Source organism: Notolabrus celidotus, chromosome 19 (genome assembly GCF_009762535.1).
Source record: "Notolabrus celidotus isolate fNotCel1 chromosome 19, fNotCel1.pri, whole genome shotgun sequence".
Classification (NCBI taxonomy): Eukaryota; Metazoa; Chordata; class Actinopteri; order Labriformes; family Labridae; genus Notolabrus; species Notolabrus celidotus.
In genome coordinates, this window is record NC_048290.1 from 16823369 (window position 1) to 16846040 (window position 22672).

A 22672-nucleotide genomic window follows, 5' to 3' on the forward strand; every position below is an offset into this window, starting at 1 on the left:
CATGCTAATTTTTCTCAATAAAACCAGTAGACAGAAAACTGGACACTTTGAGTCTTAAATATGATTCTGTTCAGTTGTCCTGTTGCAGTAAATCCACATGTTGTCTGGGTCTTCACTGACTCTGACTCTGCGGAAATTATTTATAAGCCTGCTCCACATGTTGATATTCAGCGTGTTGATTAATTTGTATGTCTCAATATGATCGGTTCTTCTGCTGAGGCCATTTTTAAAGATGTCAACAACAAATCAAAACTGGATTTGTGGCTGAAGTTGTTTTCTTCATCCTCCGCTTGCACGTGTCTCGTTCTTCTGAGATTTTTGGCCGTCGGCAAATCAGCTGAAAGGTGCATTACGGCCACCTACTGCATGCATGTCACGTAAGGTTGCGTCTGTGTACATGAAACTTTTTTTTTTTTTAATCGCAGCCTTTGCGATTTGAAAATTGCATTCTATTATATTGCGATGTCAGTTTGAATTTGATTAATCGTTCAGCCCTAATATGTATTATGAATATGTATTTTTTAATTTTTTTATATATATTTATTTACTGATGTATTTATTCAACTATTTTTTGTACTTTTTTTTATTGATTTATTTGTTTACTTTTTCATTTATTTAATTATGTATGTACTTATTTATTTATAACCGTACTCATTTAATTTATTTTCTTTCTTTCTTTCTTTCTTTACTATCGAATTATTTACTTTCCCGAAACTCTATTATCTCTATAAAAAGATATCTATATTTATATGAAGACCATGGAGGCCAGGTACGGAGGTTTTGGTATACAGGAAGTGTCTTGTTTTCATTTGTAGTTCGATGACAATTGACAGCTAAAGTTTGGACTACATTCTGGACTAATTTCATATTCTTTTACTTGGACTAGACGACGAGTCTAAAGGTATGAAAACACTCAGAAAGCAGTAAAAACTGAACACAATTTATTTCAAACGGCTTAACACGAGGTCAGTTTAACCAGACCCAGCCTACATACAACTTTATCTCCATTTACTAGATCAACATACTGACAAACCACGAGATGTCGTCCGTCACTTGCGCTTGTTTACATCCAGGTAGTAGAGAAGTAGTTTCCATATTCAGGTGATATACAACCTTTTCAAACAGTAATGAAAATGTCAGATATTTCTAAGGTGTAAATGTGAAGCCTCTCCGCTGAGTTGAGATATCACACAGCGAGGAGAGGTCTGAACACTTTGCAGTCAGGATGTTTCAGGGGAATATGTAGGCTTAAGATGTTAATGTATTTTATTAGAGAGCCCTCTGTAAGGCCGACCTTCTCTTAAAGCGGAGGTATTTTTAACTCTAATGGCTTGAGTGGTGTGGAGCCCTCGACACCTGATAACAGCCAGCAGCTCCTTCCCTGGAGAACATAAGTAGACAGTGCGGGAACTGGTTGTGTTTTTCTGCAACCAGCTCAGACACGGACATGGACTGGGTTCAGTACAGACTGTTCCAGCTGGGACCTACAGATCAGCTGGAACGAGTCAGAGGTGAATCTTCTCTGTTGGTCATTTATTTGTGTGCGAGGAAGCTCTGCGACAAAAAGGACGACAGCGTGTTAAAGATGAAATACGGTGGAAGCTGATGAACGAGGTTTCGACCTCGCCGACCCGCCATAAAGCCGGAGGGGGGCGGAGGTCAAAGAGGACGGATTTATGATCGCCTGAAGCAGCGGCAGTAACAACACACACGCTGCTCAGCTGTCCTCCGCAGAGACACTGAATCACCACTGGCTACAGACCATGACCTCTGACCTCTGCGCAGAGGAGAGGTAACTGAACGGTTTGTCTTTTAGCAGAAATGGAAGTGGACAGTTATGGAGACGACAATGATTTGTCCTTTTGTGTGCAGCAGGGGAGAGTCACCTTTATTGCAGCACATTACAGCGGGAACATATTATTTATGTAAATGTTATGTAAATGCCATCCTGACATCATAACATACGCAGGCTGCTAATGTAGCGCTAAATATCATCGACTGCTTATAAAGATGGACGACGTGTCTCCACCTCCTCTTGTTGTTTAAAGGCCCTGAGAACCCCAATCAACAAAAAAGGTTCTACCTATGATATTTCAGACCATATGTAAATACTAAAAACTATGTAAACATATTAGAACTCAACTTCCATCTATTTTTCAAATATGTTCAATTATGTATTTTGACACATTTTCACACTGGGTTTTAAGGGGGCTGGTTTAACCTGATATTTATTACGTAATAAATATCCAACCAATCAGAAATGAAACACTGAGTCACGTGCACACGTGTTCAACAAAACTACTCCGCCCCTGCTCAGACCGTCTCCTGACGTCTCAGCCGTGTTGTCTTAGGGAGATGACCGCTTGTCATTCTTCTTTTTTCCTAACTGTGGTGGATTTGGGTTGAGCCGCAGCAGAGTGGCTAAAGCAGTCCTGCATATGCTCTGCTTTCCTCAGGACAGGTTCAGTAACTTTCCCCAGGACCAGTTCACTAACTTTCCCCAGGACCGGTCCACTAACTTTCCCAAGGACAGGTTCACTAACTTTCCCAAGGACAGGTTCACTAACTTTCCCCAGGACCGGTCCACTAACTTTCCCCAGGACCGGTCCACTAACTTTCCCCAGGACAGGTTCACTAACTTTCCCAAGGACAGGTTCACTAACTTTCCCCAGGACCAGTTCACTAACTTTCCCCAGGACCGGTCCACTAACTTTCCCAAGGACAGGTTCACTAACTTTCCCAAGGACAGGTTCACTAACTTTCCCCAGGACCGGTCCACTAACTTTCCCCAGGACCGGTCCACTAACTTTCCCAAGGACAGGTTCACTCCCATGGTCCTGATGCCCCGGAGACCACGGAGTGATAAAACTAATAAATGATATAAGTCCTGATTCTGAAATATTTTGTGACTCAGCCCTCAGAGACCATTTGAAATGAATAATTTCCAGATTCTGGAGTTTCTATGTCTTTAGATTTAGAGTCAGACGGCTCAAACATGCAGGCTGTGAACTCTCTTGACCTGTCAATCAAAGAGTTAGGCCACGCCCACACAGTCCTGAGAAATGCTTTGACCTGTAAAATAAGCTGTTTTTGAACAGAGATTTTTCAAAGTTGTGGATGTATAGTTTCACTCCAGTTTTTGATGAAGCTTGATTACACATTACATTTTAATATTCTATGCAAATTTTAAATATTCCAATTGATATTTCCTGAGGCTTTAAGGTGGAGCCAAAATATCCTCCGCAGAGGGAGCTTGGATGTTATACTGAGAGGTTTTTGCAGGGATCAACAGGTGGAGCTGTGGTGCCTGTGTCTGCCGATCAAAGCTCCCTTCAGGTGGGTCCAGTCCACAGTAGAACAGGTTCTTGTCTGGGTTTGAAGCAGACACTCACAGTTATGGAAAGTTCAATGACTTTTGAGTTAGTGTTAGTTAAGTTTCTGCTCACTGACCCTCCCTTCTGTCCATGCACGGTGCTCCTGAACCCAATTTCAGAGAGCTTCACAGCAGCGCTGACTGTTTCTAAGTAACATAAGCTGTCTTGCACTTCCGCCTCCCTCAGTAGTGACCATTGAGTCAGGGATAATCTAAAGTTAGCAGGTAGATATGGGAAACAGAAGCCCAACAGGGTGAGACAAGACCCTGACATGAAGTGGAAAGGTCTTGCGCTGCAGGAAACAGTTGATGGCGAGGCAGGACGCTGAGGGCTGACAATGCTTTCCTTCATTAATGGACACAGGCCCGTGCTCTAATGCACAGCTCTGCAGGAGCTTATTAAACTCAACTTTTCAGAAAAATACACTGCATGGTTTGACCCGTGCCCCATCTCCTAACACAGGCTTTAAGACCTATGCTGCAAACATTTTGGCTCACTTTAGGGGGGCTATTGTGGCGTCCATCTATTCATACAGTCTTTGTTCAACCTCCCTGAAAGGAGTCAGATTCGTCCGCAGGAAACAGTTCGGCACAAAAAACAGAATGTTCGGAGCCATGCCACAGGGATACATTGGAAATAAGTCATTAAGTTAAACATTTTTATCTAAATTTAACAGTTAGATTTACCTTAGTATCTATATTTAACATATTTAACTTAAATATATCTGTCACAAAAATAATACATGTTGAAAAGATCAAATTAGGCTCTAAATGTGATAAAAAAAAGTCACTTAAAAATTCACTCTACGTTATAAAGACGTTTTAGGGCTAAATGTGGAGTATTATGCTGTTATTATCAGTGTGCACAATTTTACAAACAGAACCTCATAACCAGATGAGCAAAACCTGGATTGGCTGTTTAAATTTGGCGTGTTGCAACTTTTGTCTCTAAATCCTGAAAGAAGACAAGACAGTTAACTCTACACTCTGAGCCTGCACTATACACTTGTGGCGTCATATAAGATCATGCAGATTGGACATATAAACATATGTATGACAAAATAATAAAATAAAACTTCAAATAAAAAAATTGAGAGGATTTTTTTTTTTTCCCAACTTCTGCAACTAAAATTTGCACACCTGTTTGCACGTATCTACTCTTTCACAGTTGTTATAGTTTCAGAGCTCATGCATGCTAGTTTTGGCCCTTCAGGGACGTCAATCTAACTAGTGATCTATTTATGATGCATACTGAATCTTTCAAGCCTTCATTTGTGAACACAGTTTCACTGATGTTCTTCCCTATTTTGTATGCGCTTCTGTACAAAGATCATTTCTAACTATTCTGCGCCTCTGTATATACTTTATTATTATTCTATTTTATTCATATATATATCATATTTTATTCCTTCTTCTATTAATGTTTTGACCTTCTTGCATACTGTTTATAAGAGCTCTGTAATAACCGAATTTCCCTCCCCAGGATGAATAAAGTATTTCTGATTATGATTCTGATTTTTCCAGGGATTGGCTGCAGACTTTTATGCAGCAAGACGCTACAAAATTAAACCTAAATCATAATGAATATAATAATAAAATAATAAAAAATGCAAATAATTTTATCCTTCTGCACAATGTATTTTATTTTTAGAAATTGTAGGGTTATGAAATAATAATAATAATAATTATTATTATTATTAGGATTATTATTATTAATGAGAATCTGTCACTATGCAGTAAGACGCCCCATTAATAAGCTTAAGTCATAATAAATACAATAACAAAAATACAATTAAATGAATCCTTCTGCAGAATGTCTTTTATATTTGAAAATTGAAGTGCTGTGATATTAATGAAATAATTATTACAAGAATCCTCCTTTTTGATTTTTTTCCCCCCAAATGAAGAGCCAGAGGCTCGTGAAGTCTCCTGTCAGATTCCTGCATTGAATAATTATCAATTATGTTGTTGTTGTTTTCATTGTCATTAAATTAAAAACTACAAGCAGAAGATTTATGTGGACAATCTCTTAATCCTGTTCCTCATAAAGACGATGACTTCCTCCACTTCCTGAAAAACACTGATTGATGGTGAGATAGTGAATCTAATTAATTTTTGGTGCCTGGCAGCGAAACGACAACAAACAAGGCAGCGATGTTAACGGACTGTAAATCAGCTCCTCGTCAGGACGCAGCGGGTCATTAAAATAAGTTTAGATCTGGCTGAGCTGAACGATCAAAGACGAGCACGGAGTCTGTGTGATAATCTGATGATGCAGCAGAATATCTCACACACACATGAAAGCACACACACACATGAAGACACATAATCATCCCTCAGGAGAACTGGTCTCATTACAATCTCAAGTCCAATAATGACCCCAGAAGTAATTGTACGTTCTGACAGATGCAGTCATGCAGAAGGCCAATAAGTGTGTGTGTGTGTGTTTATGAGAGTGTGTGCGTGTGTTTCTGAGTGTGTGTGTGTGTGTTTGTGTGAGTGTGTGTGTGTACCGTTAATGCTCCTGTCGATCTGGTTGGTGTCAGACGGCCAGTAGGCGTGATCTCCTCCTCGACCTGCAGTATGAAAAAGAAAAAACACGGGATCATCGAGACAGAAAAAAGAAAATGGAGAGAGAAGCTGAAGAGAAAGAAAGAAAGTAAGGCTGAGAGTCATCTTGTAGGTGAAATGGAGGGATTGGACGGAGAGATTGCTTCCCTGTTAGAAAATAAATTACTTTCTTAAGATGCTGCACACACACACACACACCCACACACCCACACACACAACACACATGCACACACACGTGTTGTGTGTGTAGCCCTCTCCCCAGAGTCCATTTAGTGTAAATCCTTGCGTTTTATCCACCTGCCAGGAAACTAATACTCCCTTGATATGTGGATTTGTGCCCATAGTGCGGACTTGCAGGCTGCTACACCGTCAGACATCACAGCTGACTGTTATGGACATGACTGGATTATGAAGAGGGAGAAACCAGGGGTCTGACTCTGGGGTCACATGATACACTGACTCTCCACAGAGACAGGAGCAGCATTTCAGCACCAGGTTATTTTATTTGTTGCCTTTCTGCCAAAATTAAAGCATCACAGCTGAAACTTAAAGCTCCTATAAGGAACTTTTAATTCGTGTTGGATCTGGTGCCCCCTGTGGACAAAAACAGCATTGTGTATCTCTTTAAAGATCTTGTACTGGACATACAAAAAAATCTTGATTTTAAGTTTTAATTTACAAGGTGAATTTAAAAAAGGTTTCATCTGCAGGTATGTTTGTCTTGTAGTTTCCTTAGCTTCACATACATGGAGCCTAGTGTTTTAGAGGAATTTAAAGCAGCTCATCATAGAGTCCAGAGAACACAGACTGGAGACTGATGAGAAAGATTCTTTAAAACCTCCACCCTGTCGCTCACATGAAGAAACATCCCCACATCTCAAATTCATTTAAAGCCAGACACGATACATAATTCTGCTTCATTTTAAAATGCAAACTTTGAATCCTCTTCACCCACCATGTGTCTGAAACCGGTATAATTAAATCTGTGTTTTCAAATCTAAATAAGCTCACGCATGCATCAGTCATCCTTCCCTCACTCTATCTTTGTGTGTGCATTAAACAGTGTGTCTCTCTATGTGTGTCTCTATTTACAGTGTAAGGTCCACATTCACACGGCTGAACATCAATCTTCCCTCCCCCTCTGACAACACCTCTGATTTATACAGAGAGGGACCACAATGTGCACATGTACACACACACACACACACACACACACACACACACACACACACACACACACACACACACACACACACACACACACACACACACACACATATGTCTGTCAGTGACAAACAACACCATTTAACACCCTGACACCAGAGCTGAGTCTCTCTGCTTCAGTGTCCAAACGCCTGAAACGCTTCGCTGCACTTGAGTCCAGCCGCTCTAAAATTCCCAGAATGCATTTGTTGAAAGAGGAGGACAAATAGGCTTTGAATGCCATAAACACCTTGTATACTACCCTGAATACTAGTGGGAGCCGGTCTCACCTCACAGCCGTGTGGACACCTGATCATAGAATAGTGGACCTCTGCCAAGCTCTTTAGACTGAGCTGCATTTATCCTAACGCAGTCTGTTAGGACGGCTCAGGAGGTTATTCCCCGTCCAGGATTGGATTCAAAATTAACATTTAATTTATTTGGGCCGCCGATTGGCTATGTTGGTTAAGTTGTGCACCCCACCAAGAAGTATAAAGTATTTTGTCCCCTGTCCCTAAAAGTGATGCTTAATACTTCATTTAGCTGATCTGCAGAAAATGATCTTCCTACATGCACATGTGGCTGTGTTTCCTGTGCTGCCATGAATCAACCTGCTGCCACAAATGCTTTTATTAGCTAACCCTAACCTTAGGAGACATCTGCCACCAAAAAAACGCAGCAAATGAATGACATTTCTTTGTTTGCAAATTAAATGACTATTTTTGTTAATATTTTAAGAATAATAGGTCAAATATATTCCTAAAGGGATCTCGCGACCCCCCTTATTAGTGTCTTGTTATCCCCAGTTGGTTCCAACCAAGCAGCAGCAATATCCAGTCTTAAAATATGAAGCCAATGCAGAAGTGGTAAAAACTGTAGTTCCTCAAGTGTCCACTCGAAGCTGGCTTCAGAAACACTGGAAATGACATACACACTCATTCAAAAAAGCTGAAATAATTTTTACAGCCTGGTTCAAAAAACAGTTTAGGTCTGAATAGCTAATTTCTCTATCGTCACACACTGTACGAGGTGAATTCATTATAACTCGTCATTTTTCAAGATATCTGACTTCAGGAACAGATGGGTGATGTCACGGAGACTACCTCCATTCATTACACAGCTTATAAGCCCAACCCCCGCTTTGGGAACCCTCAAGCAGACCAGGTTCAGTTCCAACCTGCAGTTGCTTTCCTGCATGTCACTCCCTACTCTCTCTCCTACTTTCCTATCCAATCTTAGCAAAGGCATAAAAGCCTAAATATGTAACTTCAGAAAGCTCTTTTTTTTCAGGAAGATACAATTGATCAGTTCAAATACTGAGCATGAAACTGCTTGAACGCTGAAATGATGATATAGAAGGAGGAATTACAGAGTCCAATCAGAAAGAGGTGTTTTCCCTTTGACTGCTAAAGAACGCAGAAAATACCACCTCAGCATGTAGAGGACATAATCAGTGAAGTGATACGATGTACATCTTTTTTCACAGGGGGCGCCAAAATCCCGAATCAAAAGTTCCTTACTGTGGCTTTAAAATGGTTAGGATTTTAAAGATCAATAGAACTGTTGATTAAACATCTCTGAAGGTAGTTCAGATGTTTTCAGGATGATATGAGTGAAGACTTAATTTGGAAGTTATCCAATAAGTGATGAAAAACAAGAAAAGGCTTACCTTGATCGTTGGCCATCTTGTCTGGATGTTCCACTGAAAGAGCAACAGAGAGTCAGCTCACTTATTAAATATGAGCCAGAGGAGTACATGTACAAAAGTCTTCATCTGACACACAGACACTCACACACACACGCACTCTCTGACAGACCTTTGGCAGTCTTGAAGTGGACGGGCTCAGACAGCGGGCCGACTCCTTTGGCGTTCTTGGCCTGAATCCTGAAGTAGTAAACCGTGTCCAGGTTCAAATCCACAACCTGGTGGGTCAGCCGGTCGCCGCTGATTGCCTCCATTACCCAATCATCGATCGGCATGTTCTTATCCAGCGTGTAGTATAAAATGTAACCTGTCAGACGAGAGGAGAATATGAATGTAGGGATTTAAAACTGCAGCAGAGATGGTTAGCGTTGGAATGTTGCTCTGGGATTTCTCCAAAATGATGAAAAAAGACAAAAAGCATCAATTTATTATTCAATTTAAGGCAAGCATGTATGATATATAATCTGAAATATTGTAAAACGACCCTGGAAAAAACGTGTTCTAAAAATATCTTGCATCTGTGTGTCTTTGTGTGTGTGTGTTGTGCTGTTATCCCTGCAGGGAGCATTTGATTCGTCCTCCAGGACGCTGAAGGAGCAGCAGAGCTCGTTAAAGCAGACGGGTTTACAGCCGGGTCGATCGCCCAGAGGAAGAGAGAGAGAACAATGAAAGAACTTGTGTGTGTTTGTGTGGATGCATGTAGCAACAACTGAATTCCTGTGCTGTAGTCATTTTTGCGTTGATATTTAAGAATCATTTTCAGTATTTTCAGGAACAACTCAGACAAAATGATGAATTTATTAAAAATCAGTCGGTTTATTGAATAAGGAATAATCTGCGGGCTCTGAGGAGTAATGTGTGTGAACTTTAATCCAGCCCTGAGTTGATGAGTGAAGTGGTCACTGTGCGGTTGATTGGTGCGTCGGTGTGATTGCTCACCTGTGATCCGTCCGTTAGCCTCCATCGGTGGCTGCCAGCTGATTAGAATGGCGCGGGGTCGTCCCTCGCGGCTGATCACTGTCAAATCTTTGGGAGCCGAGCTTGGAGCTATAAATTATTGATGAACAGGAAGGACAAGAGAAAAAAACATCAGTGCCAGAACTGGTTTGATGAGACAAAAGAGCTTAAAAGATTAGAGGATGAAAGGGACGAGGTTCAAAGTTCATCAAGTCAGTTAACCAACCAACGATGACTCTTTGCACTGATACCACATTAAGTTAGTCACCAGGGCTAACTGCACTTATACATGTTTGTTAAAGGAACAGTTCTACATTTTCATTCTAGACTCTCTAGAAACATTTGGTGAGGAGTCGGTCTGTTCCTTAGAGGCTATCGTTAAAGTGAATATGCAACATCTGCTTCAGAGCATGATGATACTTTGTGTCAAGGTGATAAGAGCCTTGCAAGATCAGTACACAAGGTTTTTTCTTGCATATCAAACTACGAGTCGATGAGCAGAGACTGTTGTTTATGCTACATGTACTCCTGCAGAAGAATCGTTTATACAAGACGAGTTTATACACCGATAGACTTCGTAGTTTTGCAGAGCAACATCGGGTTCCATGATCAAAAGTCCTGTATTCGTTTCAAGTCTGCACTCATGTCCATGTTCATGTTCACTCACTTTCTTCAGCACTTCATCAGATTGTAATACAGTATGATTAATAATCATTCAATAATAATAATTTCATTTATGGAGCACTTTTCAAAAAACAGGTAACAAAGGGCTTTAGATGGGCAGAACAAGCACAATTTTAAGACATTAAATTGCTTTAACAAAATCTAAAGGAATATAATTCTTTAAAAAAATCTAAAGGAATACAATTCTTAAAAAAAAAAAAAATTAAAACAGTTTAATTGAAGTAAAAAAATGTATATAAAGTTTACATAACATCAGAAAAGGCTCTGGGATAAAAGTATGTTTTAAGAAAATTTAAAGAATTAAGAGATATAAAACAGATCACTGAGTCAGCCCTCACTGCAAATGCCCTAAATATATACATAAAAAAAAATATCTACCCCCTCACGTCTTGGTTACAGCATGTTAGCACCTCTTGTCTCCTTCTCCTAAACCCAACATTGTCTCGTGTTGCCTCTCCCGTCACATCAAAACATCCCTACTGCTTAGATTTTCAAAATAAAAGTTTAAACTTGTGGTTTCAAAACATGCAACATAAAAATGTGGAGGGCAGCATTACATCCAACTACAGTGCAACCAACTTATCGTAGGATTTCTAGTTGCAGCTAATTTGCAGTCTTTGCTCCTAGTTAGGCTCATGATTATCTCTATAAATGGATATAAAAACTGACAATAAAGCGTCCGTACCTGCGTAAGAACTAAGTGTAAAGCGAGCATTCAACACATGTAAGATCAGCCTTTATTTGCTTACTTCAGTTTTATTTTCATACACAGTCAACAGTCTAAATCACAGCACACTAACAGGGTGAAATGATGTGTAGCGTGTTACTTTGATTCATATTAGTGCTGTGCACTTTCTTTATGTAATATTCTGTTTATTCTGAGGTATAATTGAGCTCCTGCTGACATCCTCCTGGGCTGTTGGCTTCCTATGAATAGCATATTTCTTCTGCAGAGACCTCCCCAGGTGAGTTATGCAGAGCACGGTGTTCTTTCTCCATCAATCTCTCTCTCTGCTCCCTGAGACTGGATTCATTCTTTTTCACAGAGTTTGTATCTGGGCACTGAAGCCTTGGTGGAGTTAAAAATAGCCCTGAACTTGCAGGGCTGCACTGTGCCGCACTTCTTTGCCTTGAATTCCTGAACTGACAATAATCTAAATACACTTCTTGCGTTCCAGCGGGCGGCTCTGTTTGAACTTTGTAAAATTGTGCAGAAAGTAATTTCAGCCACTTTCCTAAACTGCCCTGTTGTATCACTCCTGTTGTGAAAATGTCAAGCTCTCGGCCTCACAACTGCCACACGGGCTTTTTTCCTCCTCAACTGTCACCATGGAAACTAAGTGGCAGCCTATTGGAGCTTTAGAGCATGATAGCGGCGTGCTGGCAGAGTTATAGATGTGATTAAAGACACGATTTATAAGCTTCACACCAGGACAGGTCTCATAGCTTGCATACCAGCACTGACTAATGAAACTGCTTGTTAAAGCTGACATGATGCGCTGGAGGAAATTACAAGTTCCAGCTGTGCCTGTAAGTGACAGTTACAACCTGAATCTCTCATCACAGAGAGAGACCTGAGGAAGGATGCACAGGGCGGCACAGAAATGTTATCTCATCATTACGGAGATATCGAAAAAGAGACCGTATTTATAGCAGAGCAAAAGTTTACTGCTTCTCCACTCAGCATGCAAACACTTCACCTGTTAGAGTACAATGACTTCGCTCTCATATCAGTCAGATGAAGCTTGAGCTGGAGATCCTCAGATTAATTTCAGCTAATTAAGCTGTAAAAAATGACTCAGGAGGAACATGTTGCTTCGTGTAAAACATGTTCAACTGAGAGCCAGAAGCACTGTTTGACATTCATTAATCACACTTTATTACCCGACTCTCTTACTTAACTTCCGGTTGTGTAAGATGCTTGATTTGGATTGGTCAAAACCAAGCGGCAACCTCAGGCCGCGAGAATTTAAGCCAATGCAGAAGTGCTAAAAACTGCAGTTCATCAAGGATCCGCTTGAGACTGGCTCCGGAGGTGCCGGAAACCACATACACACAAATTGAAAAAGCCGACAGAAATAAACATGATTACAGCCTGGTACAAAAGACTAGTGCAGGCTTGATAGCTTATTTCTCGACCGACACCCACTGTACAGGGGGTGAATTTTGTAATAATGCGGCAATTTCGAGGATATTAAAATGACTTGTTATCCAGTACGAGAGGCACAGCTGACTTGATTGACAGGCAGGAACACTGTAGCTGTTGTCTAGGAGGCTCAAAGCCCACCTCTTTACGTCACATGCGCTCAACAGCAGTTATGTTGAGTTCAACATTTCAAATATGGCTGCCACCGACAATTGGCCTCAAAACAGCGCTTCAGAAACAGATGGGTGACGTCACGGATACTACGTCCGTATTTATACAGTCTATAGTCTAAATTCCTTGACGACGGTTATTAACTTTCTCTAACTTGAGCAACACCAGAGACAAACTGATCACACATCATGTCAAATCAATCCGCGGGAAAAGAGTTCCGGCACATTTTGCTTCTGCTTATTGACACCACAGACTGTAAGGTGAGGTAAAACCGCTTCAAAACAATGAGGCTAACTAGTTTCAGTTAGCATGCTAACTCGATAGGCAACGGACATTTTCATATTGGATCCTTTCCATCAATATGATCAATGAGCGGAGCAGGTGAGAGAAACTTTAGCTTAGCGAGCTCTAAAAAGAAACTTAAACCATGAGCGGTGGTGATGATAGCAGCAGGGTTCAGAGTTGTGATATTAGTTTATTTTTAAAGGTGTGTGAACCACAGAGCTCAGAGAAGAAGGAGAGCTGAATTAGGACAGTTTCATGTTAAATCCACCACAACAGGCAGAGAAGAATCCAATGTGTTGATGCAAAACATAGTAAATCTGTAAATCTCAGAGTGAACTATGTCCATGTTCATTTGTTACAATGAAATGATTTGATAGAAGTGCAAGCTGTCGTCTCTGATGAACTTTTCTTTTCTATATATATTCTTGTTGAAATTCTTGTACTGTACACCTTCTTGTTTGCTGCTGTAACTCCATGAATTTCCCCGTTGTGGGACGAATAAAGGAGTATCTTATCTTATCTTATCTTATCTTATCTTATCTTCATCTATTTTGACAACCAGAAAGAAGGAAAGAAAAAAAACAAAGAAAGAGAGAGACTCTCTCAGTTATCTTTCAGCCGTATTTAAAGGTCAGTGTTAATGGGTACTTTGCTCCTAAGCCCATTGCCTGTGGGGTTCCCCAGGGAAGTGTTCTGGGGCCATTACCTTTTTTAACTGCAAATTAATTATTGAATATCTGCACTCTTGTGACCAGAGCTGTGCTGCAAATGTCACATATTAAGAGGAGAAATATGCCGTGTGTTCATTTGAACCCTTTCATGTTTCTATCTAAAAACATATGAAGCAGAAAGACAGATTTGGAAGGCATCTGCAGTGATATTCTTCTGATAGCGGCATGATAAAAACACACGTGCATCCTTCTTAAAGGCAGCTACAGCTGACAGATAAACTTTGATATTGTATCGACATGCGCAAATTATTTTCTGAAGCTACTTTGACTCCTCTGACACCTCCTAACGCCACAGATAACATGTTTTGTTGCTAAAGCACGCCTCAGATGTTGTACTGCTGAACTCAGAGACCTTTGGTTTATTTCTGGCCTCGGCCTCCTGACCTCCTATGAGTCAAGGAAAAATAACTGCAAGTATAACCTTGAAACATGCTCTCAGTTTCTGAGGAGATTTCTAGCTTGTGTCAAACCGAAACTGTTCAGCCAAATCCTGCAGATGCCATCTTTGTGTCTTTCAAATGCATTATAACATTTTACAGCAAGGCTTTACATACTCTAAATCATATAAGAGCAATATTTTAAAGTGGATGTACACTATTTAAAATGAATAAGCCTCTCAAGCTACCTTAAAGCCAAACAAATCCAATCCTTTAGACTTCCTGTAGAAGGCTTGATGGTAGACTGTTCAGAGTTTATTCTGAGGTCAAACACGTCTTGCAGGTGTTGTCATTTCTAAAAGAGAACGCAGTTGAGCTTTCTTTTGATTTGATATCCACAAGCCGCTTGTTTTCTGGCTCATTTCCTGCTCTATTGTTTGCATGTCAGATGATGTCTAGGCGGATCAAATTACAACATGTCCGACTCGACTATTTGGGCTGTTTCTTATTGATGCTGGCGTCAAACAAAGAGCGAAAAAAGGTCAATCTGTCCAGTAAACATGGAGTGTTTTTTAAGGGTGTAATGGACCGGCGTTGGCGTTGCCTCTCCTTGTAGTTGGATGTAGAAACAAACATGTTATAAGAAGCCTCAGCTGGAGTCTTTTACACTCTGTGGGTTATTATTTCTCACAGTAGAGTGAGGTAGAATTATTCTGAGCTGCAGTAAAAAACATTTTCCGGGCTTTGTTCTGAAACGTGGTCAGTGTTTGTGTGTCCAGAGCTTGTTGATCACTGCGGGGACTGAGTGGGCTCAGTCCGTCTGCTCTCTCTGAATGTCAATGTATTCCAGTGGGCCTCGGGGAGTTGGCGGGGGTAATGCCGTTCACGCTTAATTGGTTGACAAATCCAACAAACATGATTTTAAACATCCTGAAAGGGATACCTTGACATTTTGATTTCAGTCTGCGGTTGGGTTTCATTGTTGCAGACGGCTGCTGTGTTGCAGGGGAGAGTTTAGTTTCTCCATTAAACCTCACTGAACCAAATCATGACTTTTGTGCATTGTGACACCCCTTATTAAAAGTAATCACTGTTCAGGGGGCATGAAGAAAATAAAAATATTTAGAGTTTGGTAAACTCAGGGTTCCTAAAAAAAAATCTCATTCAGTGTATCAAAATAACCGAGCTGCGTTTTATTCTGTGCTTCATTTCACACATCAGAAGTGATGATGTGAATATATTCACACAAAGAGTCAATTATTTATCAGAACTCTAACACAGTAAACATCAAAGTTAGGTCTGGACCATGAAAACAGAACTCATGATCCACTTTATGGAGCAGAGCTGACTGCCTTCAGCTGCTTCATTCATGCTTTCACATCCGCGTCTCATTCATCAGATGTGCAGCCACCAGCTTCCTCTTAATGTCCAGTTATGTTCATTCAGGGTTATCGTGAGGCTATTAACACCCCAAATCGTTGGAAGCAACATTATTTGGGTAATATCATCAGTGTAAAAGGTAACTATCGGTATCATTAGATGTTAAATTTCTCCCGATGTACGGCGGATATGGTGATTCAACATGCTGCCTGAATGGAAGTATTTTATGATGGAATTAAATGTTGTTTGTCTTGTTTAAAGTCTGTTTCTAAAATAAATAGACTGTCACACTTAGAGTAACTTCTTAAATACAGTAAAGTACAGGAGAGATTTGGTGTTTTTTACCATGAAAAAAGTGGATCAGATTCAGTATCTGTTTATCAGTATCCATATATCGGTGTGTCTGTATCAGGATGTCAGTATTGGTGCATTGGTTTTTACCGTATCCATGTATCATATCAATTTAATGGTATCGGTATCACTATCGGTGTACCTGTATCACTATCAGTACCGTTGTTTCTTGTATCAGTATTGGTGAATCAGTATTGGTGTATCAGTATTGGTGTATCATGTGTCAGTATCGATATTGCTTTACCGATATTGTTTTATCGTGTATCTGTGTATTGCGTAAAGTAGGGGTGAGCCCAACTAAGGATTTGCTTAGTCGAATCTGATTCATCAGATTTTGCCCATAGTCGACGAATAGTCGAATGTTTGTTGTTTTTCCTTATTGACCCAAAGTCTGCATGATGGTGACCACATGACAATATTACGCATAACCCTTTACAATTAAGAGACTCGTAGCTTAAAGTAAAAGGGACAACAGAATATTATAAGCATAAAACTTAGATTTTTTAAATCTATATTGTAAAAACAACGAGGTGATGAAGGAGAGAAAACTCAAATAAGGCCACCATCTGTTAAACATGGAACAATGCGCCGTTATAGAGTAAGGAATCAGGAGATATTTAAAAAGTGTTCACACAGCAGAGAGCAGCTCTGCGCAGGGTAGTTTGTCCAACTTAAGGCTAAACATTTGTATAATGTTCAAAATCAAACCTGAACCAGCTAAAGGGTTTTTAAATCTCTTAACAGAACCTTTTAAACCAGTCTATCGTATCGATATACTGTAAGTGTATCGTGCATTATATTGGTATTATTGTATCGGTGTATCAGCATCTGTTTATCAGCATCGGTGTATCAGTATTGGTCAGATGAGTTTGAAATCATTGGTTATCCAAATCCAATATGGCCCATCCTTCAGTAATCACTGTTTGCAGCTGCAGTCATCTCTGCTGCATTAACCTCTCTCTTACAGAACCTTAGTGTTATTCACTTAGATTCATAATTTATGTTTGTGTTGACATCTTCATATATATATTTATTGTATGCAATATGTAAACATGTATATTCAGGGCACTTTTCACAGCTTATAAGGAGAAGGAGCAGATTTCTTCTTTTAAAAGTTGGAGCGCTGCCTGAACTTCACTCTATTTCACTTGGACACCGCTGACCCTGTGACCTCAGAGCTAACCCCGGCGCAGAGCTAAAGTACTCTAAGAGGGGACCAGACAAGTCTTTCAAGCTCTAGATTTATGGTCTATCTGGTGTTTGAGCTTAATGAAAATATGTGAAACCTTTTTCTTTTCCAGTATGGAGGCGTGCCGTTTGGATCGGGGAAATTTAGTGAAGCAGCTAGGTTGGATTGGGACTTACCTGCTTCATATGTTGTGGCGTGCGCCGTCATACTCCAGGTGCTGGACTTGCGGCCTTTGGTTACCATCACAGCGAACTCGTACATTGTGTTCGGTTTGAGTCCGGTGACAGTGTGGCTGAGGGCTGTGGTATCTGCAGACTGGGGACAAGGAAATGTTCAAGAATTTAGGATTAACTACTTATGCCTTCTTCTTTTTCCTCTGAACATCACTCTGTCCTTGTTACTACACTTTAAAGGTAATTCCTCTTCATGCCCGCAACATTAGTGATAATTAACGAACCCCAGCAGCTCCATAAACCTTATTTAGTGTTTTCACTTTAAGACCAGACCTCCGTTCGTCCTTGAAGCAGCAAGAAATGTTTTCCGATGGATCTGATGGGGAGAAAAAAAAGGAAGAAAAGACTCCCTGCCTCCCTCGAGCTGAGCTGTATCAAGGTGAGCGGACTGTCTGCCCTTGTATAGATTTACTATTTCCAGTGTTTTTGAAGCTGAGTTCAGATTATTGTCAAAGTTTCTGAGCGGTTCAGAGTCTGAATAGAAAAATAAGTCTCTCAGGGTGAAGATGAGAAGATGACAGGATCATTGGAGGTTTTTTGTTCTTAGACAATAAGAAATATTCCAGGCGATGTTTGACTTCAGAAATGTTCCCACTTCACTGTCAAACCATTGAAGCCGTTTCTGTCAGCTTATTATAATATCTCGACTTATTCCTTCATCAATATCAGCACAAAATATGAGGGCGAGGGAACAACAAGTGTGGATTTCCTCGAGTCTGTTTATAATATCTATTCTAGCTGCTCTCAGAGGATGTGCCTTGTTTGGTCTTTCCAGAGAGCCTCCTGTTATAAAGGGAGGTGACCCCGGCTTTAGTTTAGGACAGGAAGCACTCAAGGTGACACATCTGACTTTTAATTCTCCTAAAGCTGACTATCTCACAGTAGGATGTGTCTCAGCTGTGATGACTGTGGCGTGATAATAAAGGGAACTTTAAGTAAAAGTGGGGGAAACAATAAACAAGGCTGCTATTACTAGTTTATTAAATTGTGAACTAGCTATAAATTCAACAAACAAGTCCTAAGTCCACACTTGTAAATCTGAGGAAGCAAAGAGTCATGAGGGAGAGCAGTGCCAGCTCAAGACCAAAGACAAGACCAAGTCCACTTCCAATTTAAGGTGTAACTCTGAATTAATGACAAAGTCCAGGTCCCAAAAATGCTTTTCAGGTCATGAAAAAACTGATTATTATGCCTTAAGTATCAAGTCGAGATGGATCAGTTCCAAGTCATAGCAGGTGATTCATTACTTCTTCAAAAACCAAGTCAAGGATGGGGAGTTCAAAGTCAAGTGGCTAGTTAGGCCGGGTTAAGTCCTTACCCAAGCACTAAGTCAACTCACCTAAGTTTCAAGTCAACTTCCATGTAAGGCAGGTAAGTCCCAAAACAAGGTTAAGGCATGCCATTTCTACAATGGTCAAGTTCAGGGTTTGTTTCTTTGTCAGTAACGACATCAGGGCAGGAGAGTTTTATGCCAAGCACAATGGCAATGCACCAGGTCAAAGGTCAAGGACCTTGAAGGCTGGTACGGTTACAAGTGCCGTGTCAATGTAGGCATAACTAGAGTAAGAAAACCCAAGAAAAAATTCCAAGGCACACTCTTGAACATTTAAAAAGCCTTCATTTTCATGGCGTGTTCATGTTGACCTTAGAAACACATTTCTACGTGTTTAAACATCAAGCCTTCATTTACTTCCTGATGAAGGCTTGAAGCTGACACGCATAGTAAAGGCATTTTAATTGTTAAAAAGAGAGAGCCTTGGAATCTCTTTCCCTATCCAAAGAGCATCTCCAACTTACAACCTCTTTTGAGGCCAGGAAGCACTCTGTCCTCCATTTTTAGGTTTCAAGAACCAAGTCAAGGCAGCTAAGGTCCAAGTCAAGTGAGGGCATCTCCGAGTCAAGTAAATGCAGGTAATTCAATAGTGGAGAACTCAAGTCATAACAGGTTAGTTCTAGTGTGAACAACAAGTTAGGCAGATCCTTAGTCAAGCACAACGTCAACCTAGATCCTAGAATAAACACTCATTCAAGGCAGGTAAGTCTCAGACCAAGTACCAAGTCAATGCAGGATAGTGCCAAGCCAAGGTAGGAAAGTCCAATGTCAATTAATGAGTCAGGTTAGTTCTAAGTCGAGAACAAACTCACAGAAGACAAGTCCTGAGTCAAGTTCCAAATCAAGGCAGGCCAGTTCTTAATCAGCCAGAAGGTCAGGAGAGGTTTTCCTCAAGTCACGCATTAAGTTAACTTGTCAGTTTCTAGGTCAGGAACTAGATCAAGCCAGGTCGGACACAAGTTAGGATAAGTTAGAACCGACAATCTACCAAAGTTTGAGTCTGGTGAAAACTAAATTTTTTAAGTTCTGGGCTTGGCAAAGATATCAGGTCATTCTGAGCTGAAAGAATAACGTGCAAGTAAAGTCAAGGCTAAGGTAACCGCAGTGATGACTTAGGTCTCGTCTGTATCCACGTCATACCCACATAAACAAACAACTGATGAGGTAACTTCTGACTGTGCTTACCTTGTACTTCCCACTGGTGGAGTAGCTGGTCTTCCACTTGACGGAGTAGTACCGGACCTCAGACGCCTTCTGGTTCTTGGTCATGGAGTTGTCGGCCCAGGAGACACGAACCGAGTCCGAGGACAAAGCCACGGCTTGGACTCCTACCGGGGGGATCATGGGAGTGCTGGTGTCTGGCATGGGAGTGGGGTATTTATCAAAGAGGTGGAAGAGGTCATCCTCGGATGGGTCAATGGGGTCTGAGGGGGTCATTGATGGGGACCATGGTGTTCGGGGATCATTCATGTATTAATGGATGTCGTAATGAGGGTTTGTAAATGGAGTTCAGAGGGACACAGGCAAATATTGAGATTGATAAAGGTTTGATATGCATTTAGAGGAATAAATATACGCAAGATAGCATGCAAGTTTGGTGGAATCATGCAGCAGGAAGGGAGAGGGAGGACAGAAAGGAGGAGTGGATGGATGAGGAAGTGAAAAACAGGAGAGGAAGAGGAGAGATAAAGACAAGAGATAAGAAAACAGTCTAAACAGGAAGGTGAGGCTCAGATCCACAGAGCGGCCGGATTTAAAGGAAGAGCTAAAAACAAGGATCTATGTTTTTGCAGTTTTAATCGGTAAAATCAATCACAGTGGGTTTATTCATCTATAGATCTTAGTATGATCCCGTCTTATTCTAGGTTTGATATTTGTGTTCATGCAGCACTTCAGAGCAGGCCAGAGAGCGACTGCAGTAAGAGCTGAGCACTAAAAACCTGCATGTTTTTTTACCCCATATGTTCAAGCAGTTGAATTCACGGCATGCAAATCTCAGCAACTACTTCAGTAAGTAGATTGTTATCATTAGTGCTGGAAACGATGGCTGCAGCTCTGAAAATAAATGTTGAGAAGTGTGTTTTTGGTTTAATGACCCATGAAAACAGTCCGCACAATAGGAACTCAAATTGGATGATAAACGTCTGATAGCTACGGACACGAATGTGTGGCATGAATAATGCATATTTTTATGTGAAAACAATGATAACACGCTTCACATTCCAGTTTTCAATTATTTATCACTTGCTGATGGATTGAGAATTCATCACATCTGAAGTTGTGTTTCACATCAAATTCACATGAGAGCCTGAGATACAAGCATGCCATCTGGCACTGTATTGTTTTCCAGGCTTCATATCGGTTCTCACAATGTTGGCTTCTGTATATTTGTACAAATAAAACCCATCTGTGTGGATCTGTGAATCCAGCCAATCAGAGAGCAGACACTGCCTTCAGGTGCCTTCAGAGAGGCTGAAGATTGGAGCCTGATTTAGGAACCCAAAACTAAAAGTAAAGTTTCCTGAAATACAACAAGCAAGCAGTCAGATATGTTATGAAACTGCAGGGTGTTAATGTCTGAGGAGCACCTGAAGGCAGCAGAACATAAAACAGATGCTAACAGATGCTAACAGATGCTAACAGAGAGCTGGAACGAGCAAACAAAGAGAATAACATATAGAAGTTGCTCGGCTGATTCCAGCCCTGTGCTCTGTGATCTACTGAGAGTCAGACCTATTAAAGCAGAAACACAGTTAGTGACAGAGACAGTTTAAAATCAAACACAGGCTTAAAAACAGAAATGTTGTTTCACTGGATTGTTTACAGAAAGAAAAAGAGGAAGTTGGAAAAAGTTATTCTAAAGACCCCTCATCCCCCGAACAAAGAAACTCAACCGTCCTTAAGTTAATGTACTTAAAGCTGGGGTTGGTAGTCAGATTTAGATTCACTTTTTGTTATACTGGTTAAAATGATCTTTATGTCCCGATGGCAATCCACACATAATGTGTTCTTAAAAAAGAGTGAAAAAAGCCGCTATCTACAACCGGAGTAAACCTGGGAAAACACCAACCAATCCCTGCCATCAGGAGCCAAATTATGAAACCAATCAAATCCAGTCCTGCCGTTCTGCCCGCCTCCTGTGCGTACATTTTATGGTCGTTTGTGTTTTTAACTTTCACAATGATAATGTTTTGGTGTTTTCTTACCGCTGAGTGAGACATGAGTTGACGTAGTGCAAAACACAAACGATGTGCTGAGGACCGGTTTTGAATCAGCCACCATCATATGGTTGCGAAGCAGCGGTGTTCCTGCATGTGACTGGGGGCGTCGTTTTGGAGGAGCTCCGAGGGGAGGGGGGGAGGGGTTAGACGGAGTCTTGAGGAAATGCTACGTTCAAATTCATGCTAGGTTTCCGTGACTACCAACCCTAGCTTTAAGTGTGCGCCCCATGTACAGAGGTTGTAGTCCTCATTGCAGCAGCCGCTGTTTCAACTCCCGGCAACGACCCTTTGCTGCTCGTTGACCCTCCACTCTCTGCTCTCCATGTTTCCTGTCTCTCTTTGGCCGCACTTTCTAATGAAGGCACAAATGGCACTAACAATAACTTAAGAAAAACCTTAGCCTTGCTGTTAGCATGGAGGACAACCCCAAAATAAAACAGCAGCTCCATTGTAGTTAAGAAGGCGGGAAACTTGAAGTACAGATCACTCATAAAAATGCAGAATCTATAGATGCAGGACTTTTTTTGATGTCAGATGTGTTTCGGTTTTCGTTTGTAGAACAATCCACCAGCACCTCTGCAGACTTTGGCTGTATGCATGAAACCCAAACACGGTCTCAGCAGATGTGTGTCTAACATGAGTCTGGTCCTGCTTGAGGTTTCTGCCTGTTAAAGGAATTTTGTCCTTGCCACTGTAACTTGCTAAAAGCTGCAAAGTGTTCTGCTCATTGTGGATTAAGATGAGATCAGACTGAGTCCTGTG

At 40.9% G+C, this 22672-nt stretch overlaps 1 protein-coding gene across 1 annotated transcript in view; it reads right to left on the reverse strand.

The window, feature by feature from the left end:
- Window positions 1–22672, reverse strand: part of dcc (DCC netrin 1 receptor) — a 371365-nt gene that overhangs the window by 49547 nt on the left and 299146 nt on the right. Inside the window, 6 exon segments of the mRNA XM_034709663.1 lie at window positions 5887–5949; window positions 8817–8849; window positions 8965–9159; window positions 9792–9899; window positions 17300–17438; window positions 19875–20047. Of these exon segments, the coding sequence (XP_034565554.1) occupies window positions 5887–5949; window positions 8817–8849; window positions 8965–9159; window positions 9792–9899; window positions 17300–17438; window positions 19875–20047 (711 nt within the window).